General features: G+C 43.7%; 1 protein-coding gene across 1 annotated transcript in view; it reads right to left on the reverse strand.

The window, feature by feature from the left end:
* LOC310861486 (kin of IRRE-like protein 3) overlaps positions 1-13,729 on the reverse strand; it is a 269,242-nt gene that overhangs the window by 11,050 nt on the left and 244,463 nt on the right. The window contains exons 10-13 of the mRNA XM_083768947.1: positions 9,710-9,810; positions 7,087-7,285; positions 1,581-1,688; positions 565-633 (exon numbers count right to left, since the gene is read on the reverse strand). Of these exons, the coding sequence (XP_083625073.1) occupies positions 565-633; positions 1,581-1,688; positions 7,087-7,285; positions 9,710-9,810 (477 nt within the window). The remainder of the gene's footprint in view (positions 1-564; positions 634-1,580; positions 1,689-7,086; positions 7,286-9,709; positions 9,811-13,729) is intronic.

Consider the following 13,729-nt stretch of genomic DNA (forward strand, 5'->3'; position numbering starts at 1 on the left):
TGTGGGTTCTTTATTTAGTTGTTAATGACACTATTGAGGCAAGATAACCATACCGGACAATATTTTAGAAATGCTACAAGGTTTGTGCACAAATTAAATGAGCTGACGGTAAAGTTTCATCACAAATACATTATGGAAGTTTAGCTTAGAACAGCGGTTTTCAACCAGTGGTCCGGGGACCACCAGTGGTCCTTGAGGGGGTTCCAGGTGTTCCCCAACTAAATGATGGAGAGTTGGTAACCAAATGGACCCTTATAGATATTTAACTCTTGAGAGTGTAACATGAAAACAAAGAAGTCTACACAATTAGATAATATAGACAAATTGTTATTTTGATCAACCTGTTAACTCTCCTAATGGTACCACATCAATACAACATGGACTTGTGAACAAAATCCTATTCAATGACAACAAAATATTCAAAGTCTTGGGTCTGAGAGGCTAAATCGCCTCTCATGATATGAAAAGGGTTGAAAACCACTGGCTTAGAAAGTGCCACATCCTCATGGTCATTTTCGGAAGTGTCCAAATAACAAACAAATAATGCAATTTGAAGGGCCTTACTCTCCGCTTTCAGATCTCTCTGTCGTGACAGGGACACAGGCAGTGACGACATGACCAGATGGACATCCTCTGCAGTGAAGGACAAGGAAACAACAGTAAAGGCACAGTACAGGAGCAAGTATTGAGTCAAATGCAGTGGTGGAAGTGCTTTTTTTTTGTATTGAGTATTTTTTGTATTGAGTCAAATGTGTATTTTCTTTGGCAGTCGCCTTTTTTATTCAATAAAGGCTTCCCTCCTCTTTTTAACTTTGAGTGCCCGGATCGTCTCCTTTTTATCTATGCCTTGATCCCGTTTTGATCTGTGTGAGCACCTTTTATCATCATTACTTTTTGACATCTCCGTTGAGCACCTGGTTAGTTCCTATTTTCCGTGTATTTTGTCCACTTCTAATTTCTAATCAGAAATTCTCCACTCAAAAATCCAGTGTTAATTTAACTCTGAAAACACCCTTTTTTTCTTTCTTTTTATTCTAACACTAGTTAATATAGCACTCTGTATTTTGCTGTGTAGCTTCTATGGCAGAGTGAGAACAACCATTATCGAAAAGGTCATGTCATGTAATTGGGTAAAAATCATTCTAGAAAAGATCACTTGGAAATCATTGCTGTCAGTTGGAAAACTTGTACGTATGTCCAATACCACGCCTTCTTCATTATTATATATAATAATATATTTTTTAATATATATATTTTTTAAACAATTGAATTAGTGAAAATAGATTCATTTTGAGCTTGTAGATCGGCTATTTTGACTACTTTAGTGTGACTGTGCGACACTCGAAATAAGAAAGAGACTGGAAAGCTGGAAAGTTGGACTGAATAATTAAGAATTTTGAGAACCCTCTATTTGTTCCACATTTTGACAAGAATTCTACCGAGACCTCCTTCATAGCACACAGACCGAGGGCTTTCTTTTTGATTGAAAATGTCAGAAACAGAAACTCAAGCCACAAATGTGAACACGATTACAACTTTACAACTGTGTAAAAGTTTTAATTAAATGAAAGCGTACATACTTCTCTGGAAGCGGGCACAGCAGTAAGCACCTAAAGTCCCCATGAGGACGGTGAGTGCAAGGAAGGCCCCCACCGCTACGCCGATGATGACAGCCAATCGGAGGGTCTCTGAAACACAAACAAAGATGATGACAGCCAATCGTATATGGTCTCTGGCCCAGCCTGTATGATACGGTCTAGTCTAGAGGGGCGGGTGGATCCTATTGGTTAGTATTTCTATATTGCAGTATTTTAAGTAAGAGATGTAAAGAGTACTTTTTCCACCACTGGAAGAAGTCTGTTGAATGTGACATGATGGAAACAATAGGTCTTTCACAACTATTACATGATTGTCCGATCGCAATTATCTGAGATAATCGCCTACATTTCTGCATAATTGTTTCCTTTCATATGTATGAATTCAGCTGTTGAAGAAGATGCATATCTTCTCTGTCGGGCAGAAATATTTTATCTCCAGACCTTTTTTAACTTTGAGTGTTTTCTCATCAATTAGCGCCCTACTACTTGATCATATACTACAGCGTCACATAAAAACGTAACAGATCCATAAGCTCGAAGCTCGAATTTGAACGTGTAGATATGCTACGTTGAATGCTTCTGAGAAATAGATTTGGACATGTGAGATTTCCACCGGACAGAGACGATATGCTTATTTCAACCAGCAACAGTAGTGGAAATAGCAGATCTGCAAGCTTACAACGTGCATCGTTGTGACGCGCCGTGCACACAGATCGGTTATTTATTTTGAAAAATATGGCCTATTTTGGCCATAGTACATTATTTCGGTGTATATTTAAGTTGATTGTCAAATCTGCCCTGTGCAATTTTGGTTTATACTGTATGTGCTTATCCAATGTTCGAAGCAAAAAAAACAAAACAATACCCACAATGACATCGTTAATCGCAATTAATTGTACGACAGTTATTCATCAACTCAAATGTCATGATTACGCAGGTGTGAAATATGCCCACAATAATTTACCCATCAGTCCGTTTTGTATGACAAGCTGTTTCTATTTATAAACACACCAGGAACAATATGTCTCTGAATTGGTACGGAGGAAAGCAAAATAAAGCACAGTGGAAGCACATTGTAGATCTAATCGCTTCTAGGCGATTAGACATTTCAACACAGATTGCATTTTAGCTACATGCCCGCCAGCGACAAGCAGTCGAGGGTGAAGGCAATTCGCTTGGCTTCCATGTACAGTATGTGCACCGTGAGTCTACTTCCAACCATGGCTCCTAACGCTAAGAGACTCCTGAAAAGGGAGGGCCAGGAGCATACTTTGATGAGAGGAGGATGTACAGTACAGTCTTTTGATGAAAGAATACGCAGGACCACAATGGATCCAAGTCCTCAGGGATTTTTGTGTTATGCTACTTACTAATGCAAACTGTTAATAAAGTATGCGCGCGCGCGCACACACACACACACACACACACACACACACACACACACACACACACACACACACACACACACACACACACACACACACACACACACACACACACACACACACACACACACACACACACCAAGATTAGTCTCTCTAAATTATTCTCTCAAACTAGATACTGTACTGAGGACAGCCTCACAGCTGTTATTGCTAAAATCTATGGTGGAAACAAAGCAAAGTGTATATAAAAACAATACTGCATTACACAACCAATCCAAAGTTTTTATGGTGGTCCTACAGGACAGGATTTGCATGTCTCCAAAGCCGAGGCCGTATACGTTTGTTAGGTTTGTTCTCATAGTGGTGTCATGGTCCCTGGTACCACATATTTTCAGATGGGGGTCCCTGGTACCACATATTTTCAGATGGGGGTCCCTGGTACCACATATATTAAGATGGGGGTCCCTGCTACCACATATTTTCAGATGGGGGTCCGTGGCACCACATATTTTCAGGTGGGGGTCAGTGGGGCGACTGTGGCTCAGGAGGTAGAGCAGGTCGTCCAATGATCCATGGGTCGGCGGTTCGAATCCCGGCTCCTCCTGTCTAGTGTCCTTGGGCAAGACTCTGAACCCCAAATTGCTCCCGATGTGCTGGTTGGTACCTTGCATGGCTTCCGCCGCAATCGGTGTATGAATGGGTGAATGTAATGCACAATCTATGTAAAGCGCCTTGGATAAAGGCGCTATATAAATGCACTATTTACCATTTACAGCACCACATAATTTTCAGGTGGGGGTCCACAGCACCACATAATTTTCAGGTGGGGGTCCACAGCACCACATAATTTTCAGGTGGGGGTCCACAGCACCACATAATTTTCAGGTGGGGGTCCACAGCACCACATATTTTCAGATGGGGGTCCACAGCACCACATATTTTCAGGTGGGGGTCCACAGCACCACATATTTTCAGGTGGGGGTCCACAGCACCAAATATTTTCAGATGGGGGTCCACAGCACCACATAATTTTCAGGTGGGGTCCGCGGCACCACATCATTTTCAGGTGGGGTCCGCGGCACCACATATTTTCAGGTGGGGGTCCACAGCACCACATATTTTCAGATGGGGGTCCGCGGCACCACATATTTTCAGGTGGGGTCCACAGCCCCACATATTTTCAGGTGGGGTCCGCGGCACCACATATTTTCAGATGGGGGTCCGCGGCCACATTACACATCATTTTGGGGGTCCTTGGTTTAAACACGTCTGAGAATAACTGCCGTGTTAACTATACTAGTCTGAAGAAGAGCATCGGCTCGAAACGTCACCACTGCGTGTTTGTTAACTAATAAAGCTGTGCAAAGTGTGCTGCAGCTTCCATGTCTTTGATCTCAGTTCACTTTGGAGCCATGAGGCAGATGCCTTCAAGAGGTCTGTCAGATGTGCACTGCCTGTCTTTGATTCTGTGTGTTAGCGGCAAGTCTATAGCTTCCATTTGAGAGTCCCCAGACTCTCCCATCGATCTGGCAATGGTGAGACTATACTGCAGTGGTCTTCAACAGTGGGTCTGGGACCCATTTGTGTGTCACGAACACACATTTGTATGGGTCCTTTTATTTATTTTTGTTTACTACTTTCCGAATCGAGCAAGGAAGTACACACGTCTCTTTGTTGTATAAAGTGAAGGAAATAATTATTTGATCCCCTGCTGATTTTGTAAATTTGCCCTAATACAAAGAAATGAGCGGTCTATAATTATTATGGTACTTTTATGTTAACAGATAGAGACAGAATATCAACAAAAAGGTCCAGAAAACATAAACATTATATAAAGGTTATAAATTAAATTCCATTTGATCAGGTGAAATAAGTATTTGATCCCCAAGCACATCATAACTTAATACTTGGTGGAAAAACCCTTGTTGGCAAGCACAGAAGTCAGACGGTTCTTGTAGTTGGTCACCAGGTTTGCATACACCTCAGGAGGAATTTTGGTCCGCTCCTTTTTACAGATCCTCTCCAAATCCTGAAGGTTTCGAGGCTGTCGCTTGGCAACTCGAAGCTTCAGCTCCCTCCACAGATTTTCTATGGGATTAAGGTCTGGAGACTGGCTAGGCCACTCCATGACCTTAATGTGCTTCTTCTTGAGCCACTCCTTTGTTGCCTTGGCCGTATGTTTTGGGTCGTTGTCATGCTGGAAGACCCATCCACGACCCATCTTCAGTGCTCTGGTTGAGGGAAGGAGGTTCTTGTGCAAAATCTTACCGTACATGGCCCCGTCCATCAACCCCACAACGCGGTGAAGTTGTCCTGTACCCTTAGCAGAGAAACACCCCCAAAGCATAATATTCCCACCTCCATGCTTGACGGTGGGGATGAAAACCATTGGAAACACATTACGCCGTAATGGATTGAAATCCTGAAGTGACCGCAAGGTCCCCGTGCTCAAGAAGACACATGCAGGCCCGTCTGAAGTTTGCCAATGAACACCTAAATGATTCTGAGAAGGCTTGGGAGAAGGTGATGTGGTCAGATGAGACCAAAATTGAACTCTTTCGCATCAACTCGACTCGTCGTGTTTGGAGGGAGAGGAATGCTGAATACAAACCCCAGAACACCATCCCCACCGTCAAGCATGGAGGTGGGAATATTATGCTTTGGGGGTGTTTCTCTGCTAAGGGTACAGGACAACTTCACCGCGTTGTGGGGTTGATGGACGGGGCCATGTACGGTAAGATTTTGGACAAGAACCTCCTTCCCTCAACCAGAGCACTGAAGATGGGTCGTGGATGGGTCTTCCAGCATGACAACGACCCAAAACATACGGCCAAGGCAACAAAGGAGTGGCTCAAGAAGAAGCACATTAAGGTCATGGAGTGGCCTAGCCAGTCTCCAGACCTTAATCCCATAGAAAATCTGTGGAGGGAGCTGAAGCTTCGAGTTGCCAAGCGACAGCCTCGAAACCTTCAGGATTTGGAGAGGATCTGTAAAAAGGAGTGGACCAAAATTCCTCCTGAGGTGTGTGCAAACCTGGTGACCAACTACAAGAACCGTCTGACTTCTGTGCTTGCCAACAAGGGTTTCTCAACCAAGTATTAAGTCATGATGTGCTTGGGATCAAATACTTATTTCACCTGAACAAATTGAATTTAATTTATAACCTTTATATAATGTTTTTTTCTGGACTTTTTTGTTGATATTCTGTCTCTATCTGTTAACATAAAAGTACCATAACAATTGTAGACCGCTCATTTCTTTGTATTAGGGCAAATTTTCAAAATCAGCAGGGGATCAAATAATTATTTCCTCCACTGTATATGGAACATACTGTAGCCAAGCTGTTCACAAAAAGTTTACCTAACTTTGCTATACAGAAATGTACATATTGTTACCGTTTTTATTACCATACAGTACTTGTTCATTATTTCTTGCACTCTTTATTTCACCCCTGCTGTGCTTGCTGTGACTAATGTTTGATGTTATCTATGCTGCTGCATTGTCTGAAGGAAGCCAAACAAAAACAAGTTTTACTCTTATGTACCTGTACACAATATGTAACAACCCCCCCGCTTGAACCTTGATGAATTTAATCCAGAGCGATTTACAGTAAGCAAGAACAAAAACATGGCAATACATCAAATACATAAAAATCGACATCATGAATCATACTAAGCTACGAAACTAACAGTGGAATATCTATAAAGGGAATGTACTTCCAGCCTCCCTGCGTCGGCTGATCTGAGTGCACCCATATACCTTTGGTTGCTTTGAAGGCTAACATCAGAGTTTTGTACCCGCGACCGGGAGCCAATGGAGGGAGCTGAGAAGGGGGCATGCCGGTAGGCCAGTATGGAGGGAGTTACAATGGTCAAGTTTTGATGAGGCTGATGTCTGGATAAGGAGCTGTGCTGAATACATAGAGGTTTTTCTTGGCATTAAAAAAAGGGAACGGACACAGACCGAAACAATTCTGGCAGTCAGTGAGTTTTAACACGAATCAAACTATGAAATAATAATAATAAAATAGAAAAAAATATAGTGTGTAAAAAATAAACTAAAAACTAAAACTGTAATTCACACACCACTGCTCCGATCCTCACCTTGCTCTTTGAGGCGGATGATCTCGGTGTCCGATCCGAAGCTGTTCCAGGCCGTACAGTTGTAGATGGTCTGGAAGTCGGCGGGGACGATGTTGCTCATGGTCAGCGTGGAGATGACCCCCTCGTCCGTGCTGACCGTCTCCACCGTGTAGCGGCCCGACGTGCCCGACTCCAGCACCGTCTCCTTCCACGACCACGCCTGAGGGCAGAGGTCAACATCGTCACTGTCAGGCGGAAATACCTCGTATCTCCGTATTTACATTTTGTGTGGTTTTTTTGTTGTTTTTTGTTAATTCATGCCCTACTGGCCTACTTGGTCATGCTACAGCGTCACACGAACGCTTCAAAAGTAGCAGATCGGCGACGCGTTTTGAGATACTGTATACCTCTTATCTCCATATTTAACCCAAGACCTGAGGACTAGATTCTACAGATTTCTGAAAAACGTTATGTTTCTATATCAGTGGTTCTCAAACTTTTTCATGTCAACGATCACCCCAAATGATATGTATTTGGCCGCCGACCCCCATCTCAATATAATATGTTGTTCCAGCCAGGGAACCCCCCAGTAGCAAGGATTTGAGTTACAAATGCTCGCTGTAAAAGAATATATACAGTATTAGGAAGATTTACACACATTTTCACGTTAAAAAAAAAAAAGCAGATCTACAAGCTCGTAGCACGAGCGTTTTGAGCTCGCCAAACTACTAATTTTGAAGCTTATGAATCTGAATTACTGAAAAGTAACCGTTTTCTAAATGAGGTTTCCACCCGATGGAGACGATATAACAGATACTGTCTCTGTTGCCACAAATACAGTAACTACTTAAAACCCTCTATGGGGTAAGTAAACTGGACATGAGTCTCATGCCCTATACACATTTTTGACGAATGTTCCCCCCAGAATATGTTTGGTGGGGTTTAAGTAATTAAAAGAGAGAGAGAGAGAGAGAGAGAGAGAGATAGGGCAACAACGTAAAATCCGTAATAGTCTTAAGGTCCAACTGTGCCACGTACGTGCTGTTTACATTACTGACAATCAATCAGTCACTACTAAAATCCTCAGTGTTAATCTAATTAACTCAGAGAGGCTACAGATGTAACCAAATGAACACATAAATAAGGGTCCATTTGGTTACATTTGTAGCATGTTTCACGCAGCACAGTTGTTAGACGGTTGTGAGCGATGAGTTGTTATTTTGAAACTCCTATTATGCATAAAATAGAAAAAGGCGGTTAGAGTGGTTTCAGGTGCCCGACGGACACCACTTTGGCCCCTGTTCCACCAAATCAAACTTTGGTTCTGGAACTGGTTCCGTTCTAGATTCTTGGAACTGGTGGTGCTTTCACGGAACCGGCGGCCATAAACTAACGTTTACGGTTCTGAACCAACTCATTGCCGCAGTGGAAACACTCTGAACTGGTTCAATATTAGGCGGGGTAGAAAGAAAAAAGAACAGAACCGGTTCAGCCCCGGTGGAGGAAAAGGGGCCTTTGAGAATCACTAGCGCACTGCATGCATTGTGACCAATATGTTCCCTAGGGCCATGAAGGAACGGATACACTGCATGCATTGTGACCAATATGTTCCCTAGGGCCACGAAGGAACGGATACACTGCATGCATTGTGACCAATATGTTCCCTAGGGCCACGAAGGAACGGATACACTGCATGCATTGTGACCGATATGTTCCCTAGGGCCACGAAGGAACGGATACACTGCATGCATTGTGACCAATATGTTCCCTAGGGCCACGAAGGAACGGACACACTGCATGCATTGTGACCAATATGTTCCCTAGGGCCATGAAGGAACGGATACACTGCATGCATTGTGACCAATATGTTCCCTAGGGCCACGAAGGAACGGATACACTGCATGCATTGTGACCAATATGTTCCCTAGGGCCACGAAGGAACGGATACACTGCATGCATTGTGACCGATATGTTCCCTAGGGCCACGAAGGAACGGATACACTGCATGCATTGTGACCAATATGTTCCCTAGGGCCACGAAGGAACGGACACACTGCATGCATTGTGACCAATATGTTCCCTAGGGCCATGAAGGAACGGATACACTGCATGCATTGTGACCAATATGTTCCCTAGGGCCATGAAGGAACGGATACACTGCATGCATTGTGACCAATATGTTCCCTAGGGCCACGAAGGAACGGATACACTGCATGCATTGTGACCAATATGTTCCCTAGGGCCACAAAGGAACGGATACACTGCATGCATTGTGACCAATATGTTCCCTAGGGCCACGAAGGAACGGACACACTGCATGCAGTGTGACCAATATGTTCCCTAGGGCCATGAAGGAACGGATACACTGCATGCATTGTGACCAATATGTTCCCTAGGGCCACGAAGGAACGGATACACTGCATGCATTGTGACCAATATGTTCCCTAGGGCCACGAAGGAACGGATACACTGCATGCATTGTGACCAATATGTTCCCTAGGGCCACGAAGGAACGGATACACTGCATGCATTGTGACCAATATGTTCCCTAGGGCCATGAAGGAACGGATACACTGCATGCATTGTGACCAATATGTTCCCTAGGGCCATGAAGGAACGGATACACAGAGGCTGTGTGACTCACGATGCGGTCGGGCGGAGGGGTGCTGCGGATGAAGCATTTGATCTGTCCCTTCTCTCCATAGAGTGCCTGCTGGGTCTGGGTGCTCGAGATAGTGGGCGGACCTGTGGAGAGAGAGAGAGGAGGGGGGGGGGGAGAGAAAGAGAGAGAGAGAGAGAGAGAGAGAGAGAGAGAGAGAGAGAGAGAGAGAGACATGAGAGAGACACTCAATCACCACAATAAACCTAAGCCGTACATCACTCTGACGATCCCGGGGCGCATGCATTATCTGGCCCACAAGGGACGCCGGTGGCAAGGGCAGCCAGAGGCGTGCTCGTATTACATTTACAGTAAAAAACCCTCCGAGACGTTATTCATCGCGTGATTTTAATTAGCTGTTGGGGTGAGAGGTGTTTTTTTATTTTATTTTATTTTCTTGCATGGGGAAAGGGAAGGGTGTTTTACGACAGAACTCCTGGTGGGAAAAAGCATTACAGCGGGACAAAAGAATAGGGAAGAAAAGGTGCATGGGGGGGGGGAGTGGGGGGATTGAGGAATTCACCAGTGGCGACAGAAGAGGGCTTGAGAAGCCTTGGTCATTGTGCTTATATTCCACGCCTGCCACGCTCAATGAATGACTTAATGACTCTAGAGAGTGTGTGAATGTGAGTGTACAAAATGTACACTCACCGGTGGCGAGATAAGAGGGTTTGACAAGTATGCGGTTATATTCCGTATAGCTGCCGCGCTCAATGACTCGAGTATGAAGACTCGGATAGGTGTTTCACACGCAGCACACATTTTGCCCGCGTTTGAACGAGATTGAGAATCTTTGAAAGTGGCCTGACCCTCGACCTCGACCGGCTATGACAGATAATGACAGCCTTGTCGCTTTGAAAGGGTCCTCGCGAAAATGAAGAACTTGCCGACCCTGAAAAGGGAAAAAGCCAAATTCAATGGCCGCTCTCCACGCTTGCCCTTGGAAAATTCCTGTCAGTTTTGCAGACCAGATATTACCAGGCCATGGAAGACAAAAAAAATAGAATATAATAGAAGAGATTGAGGTGCAGAATTGCAGGTGCAGAACCCATTTGAATTCTTCAGTGGCACCGGCGCAACCCACATTTTGGATTTAAGACCTAGATTGTGAACAGAGCAGATCCACTGCTTTAGCACACCAATGACTTTATCATTGTTTAAATCGGTACGAACACAGTGTTCACTTTATTTGACCTTTTAATTGTGCGACTGACCCTGTCTGTGACCCTGACAATTGTGTGGTTTTTCTATTAAGACCTGAGGCCACGATTCTACAAAATGTCTTCTGAATCAGTTTTCTGAAAAGACTTGCATTTCTGATCTCAAACCATTTCATGGCAAGGACCTCCGGAATTATATGTATTTGTGTGTGGACCCCCATGTCAAAATATTTGGTTCCAGGGATCCCCAGAAGTAAAGATTTGAGTTGACAATGTTTGCTTTAAAAATGTATCATTCAAAGATTTGTACAAAATGTGGGTTAAAAAAGAAAATAATAAATAAAAATAGCAGATCTACAAGCTTGTACTATTTTTGAATAGCAGTATAGAATAATGGTTAAAGTGGTTAAAATCTAAGGTGACACGGATGCTTTCCTTTAATGGGTAAAAGGAGGGGGTAAAATCAGGGGCACAGACGTTATTTCCACATGCAGGGTCCTACCGGGGTCCGCTTATCCGACGAGGGAACAAAACTACAAATGAGTGCTATAATTAGACGGCCGTATCTAGTTGGTGGTCTCGGTCTGTGGATATATGGCCAGAGGGGGTGTGGCCACATAGGAGAAGCACCAAGGGTAGATTCCATAAGGAAAGAGATAGGGGATGAGAACGTGTCACCCTCAATATAAATGTATTATTCTGAAGTGACAATGTGACTTCTGCCGTGTCGCTCGACTAAAATAAGACATTTGCACCTGCGGAGAAGAGGGTGTTGATACTGTATATCACTCCCCGCGAGAGCACTACTCTGCAGTGTTTCCGTTAAGAATATATGCCATTATAAATTATAGGCTTTACACTTCTCATGCCCCCAGGAGTCACAAAGTGAATAATCTGTAACGGTGAAAGCAATATATAGTTCCAGACTGATATTTCAGCTTTTCTGGTCAATTATGTTAACGTGGCATATAATAAACGAATGGGTGTAACTGCAGAAATGCACTCGGAGAGATGCCATGCGTTGTGATATGCCTTGAACACTGTCTTAACACATTAACACCTGAGACCAGATTCTACAGTTTTCTGTTTCTATGTCAGTGGTGGTGCTCATATACAATTTCATGTCAATGACCCCAAAAATGATACTGTATGAAATTGGCCGCCGACCCCCATCTGAAAACATGCTGTTCCAGAGACGCCCCAGAAGCAAAGATATGAGTTAAAAACCTTCGCTGGGAAATAATATATATTCAAAGATTTGCACGTTTTCACGATAAAAAAAGCAGATCTACAAGCTTACTTACTTACGCACTATGTAGTTGAGCTTGCAGTTTCTATTTGTGTGTTTAAAAGCTAAGGCGAAAAACAGATGCGTTATTTATGTACAAGGTATTTACAACGTTTCGACCCTTTCGGGTCTTCGTCATGTACAGTATGTAAGACCCAAAAGGGTCGAAATGTTGTGTCTAAGATACAGTGTGCGGACAACCCTTCTTTTTCATTGTACGTATATTTTAGTTCAGCACCTGTAGAATTTCTGGAGATGTGCGTGCTTCTACTTTTTTGGTGTGCTACTTTTACTTTTATTCAAATGAAAAAAGTAACAGATCTAGAATATGGAGATAAAAGTTTTCTGACATAATGGCTCTGGCTGGCTCGAGGCTAGATCAGGAGGTGACGGATTAGTATCCAAACCCCCACGCGTGCGTGTATGGCGACCTGCCCTAATTTGGGCAGACCAGCTCAGACCTTGGATATCAGTTGTCTTATGGGCCGAATCAAGGTTATTATTGTCTCCACCAGGCCGAAGGCATGTGGGGAGAGTATGTTTTGCACTCCGTCCGTCCGTCCGTCCGTCCGTCCGTGTGTCCGTGTGTCCGTGAACAGCTAATCTCGGCCACCGTTAACCCGGTCGATGCCATATTTTGCACACACACTCCCTGGATGCCAACCATGAACCTCTGCCCCAAACTTTCCAGAACGGCCTGTTATAGCGCCACCAGGAGGCCGCTTTGTGCAAAACAAGTTTTTGCACAGTACACCTACAGATTTTGTCCAAACATCACGCAAATTGGTACACAGTCTCTCTAGAGCCATTCAACGAAACGGGTCTTTCAGATTTATCAGACTCCATCCTGATTGGTTAAGATTGGCTTCCAAAGTTCACAGGAGTGCTCAGTTTCAAACAAAATGCTGCAAATCATGAACACATCGCGTGATTTCCGTGAAATTGTGCACCCACATTCCCACTAGGCCGAGGACGAAATGCCACATGAACAATTTCAACTCAGCCTCAAGGTGGCGCTATAACTGGCCGAAAAGTGTTTTTACCTCTAACTGCACGGATCTGTGGATAACCTGGTGGAGACCTGTGCCCGGAAGGGCACTTTTTCTAGTTGGGGTATAAAATCTTCATCTGTGTTCCCTGCATTAGGATAATGATGAGGCATTGGACTCACTAGATCAGTGATTTCCAAACACTGGGTCGGGAAAAACATGTCACGCATCACGGACCCATTTTTTAGTACCCGTAGTCCGCTTTTTTTTCTCCCAAAAATATTTTTTAAAAGAATTTCAGAAATTTCCTAAAGAAAAATAAATACAATGAAATACAAGCTCACATAGCTTGTAGTTTTGCTATTTTCATGATTAAACAGGGCTTAAGTGATAAAAGCTGCACTATGTAACTTTCCGAATTGGAACCCGGTTTCCTGCGCAAGGGCTGAAATTCTTACCATTGAGCTAATAGAACCTGCCTGCTTGATGTCAAAATTTGTGTCAGATCCTGTGTCTAGACATGACCTTTGACACCATCTAAATGTCTAAATAGAAGAGCAGGGAGACT

Source organism: Protomyctophum parallelum, assembly GCF_964188405.1.
Source record: "Protomyctophum parallelum genome assembly, chromosome: 1".
In the NCBI taxonomy this organism is placed as follows: domain Eukaryota; kingdom Metazoa; phylum Chordata; class Actinopteri; order Myctophiformes; family Myctophidae; genus Protomyctophum; species Protomyctophum parallelum.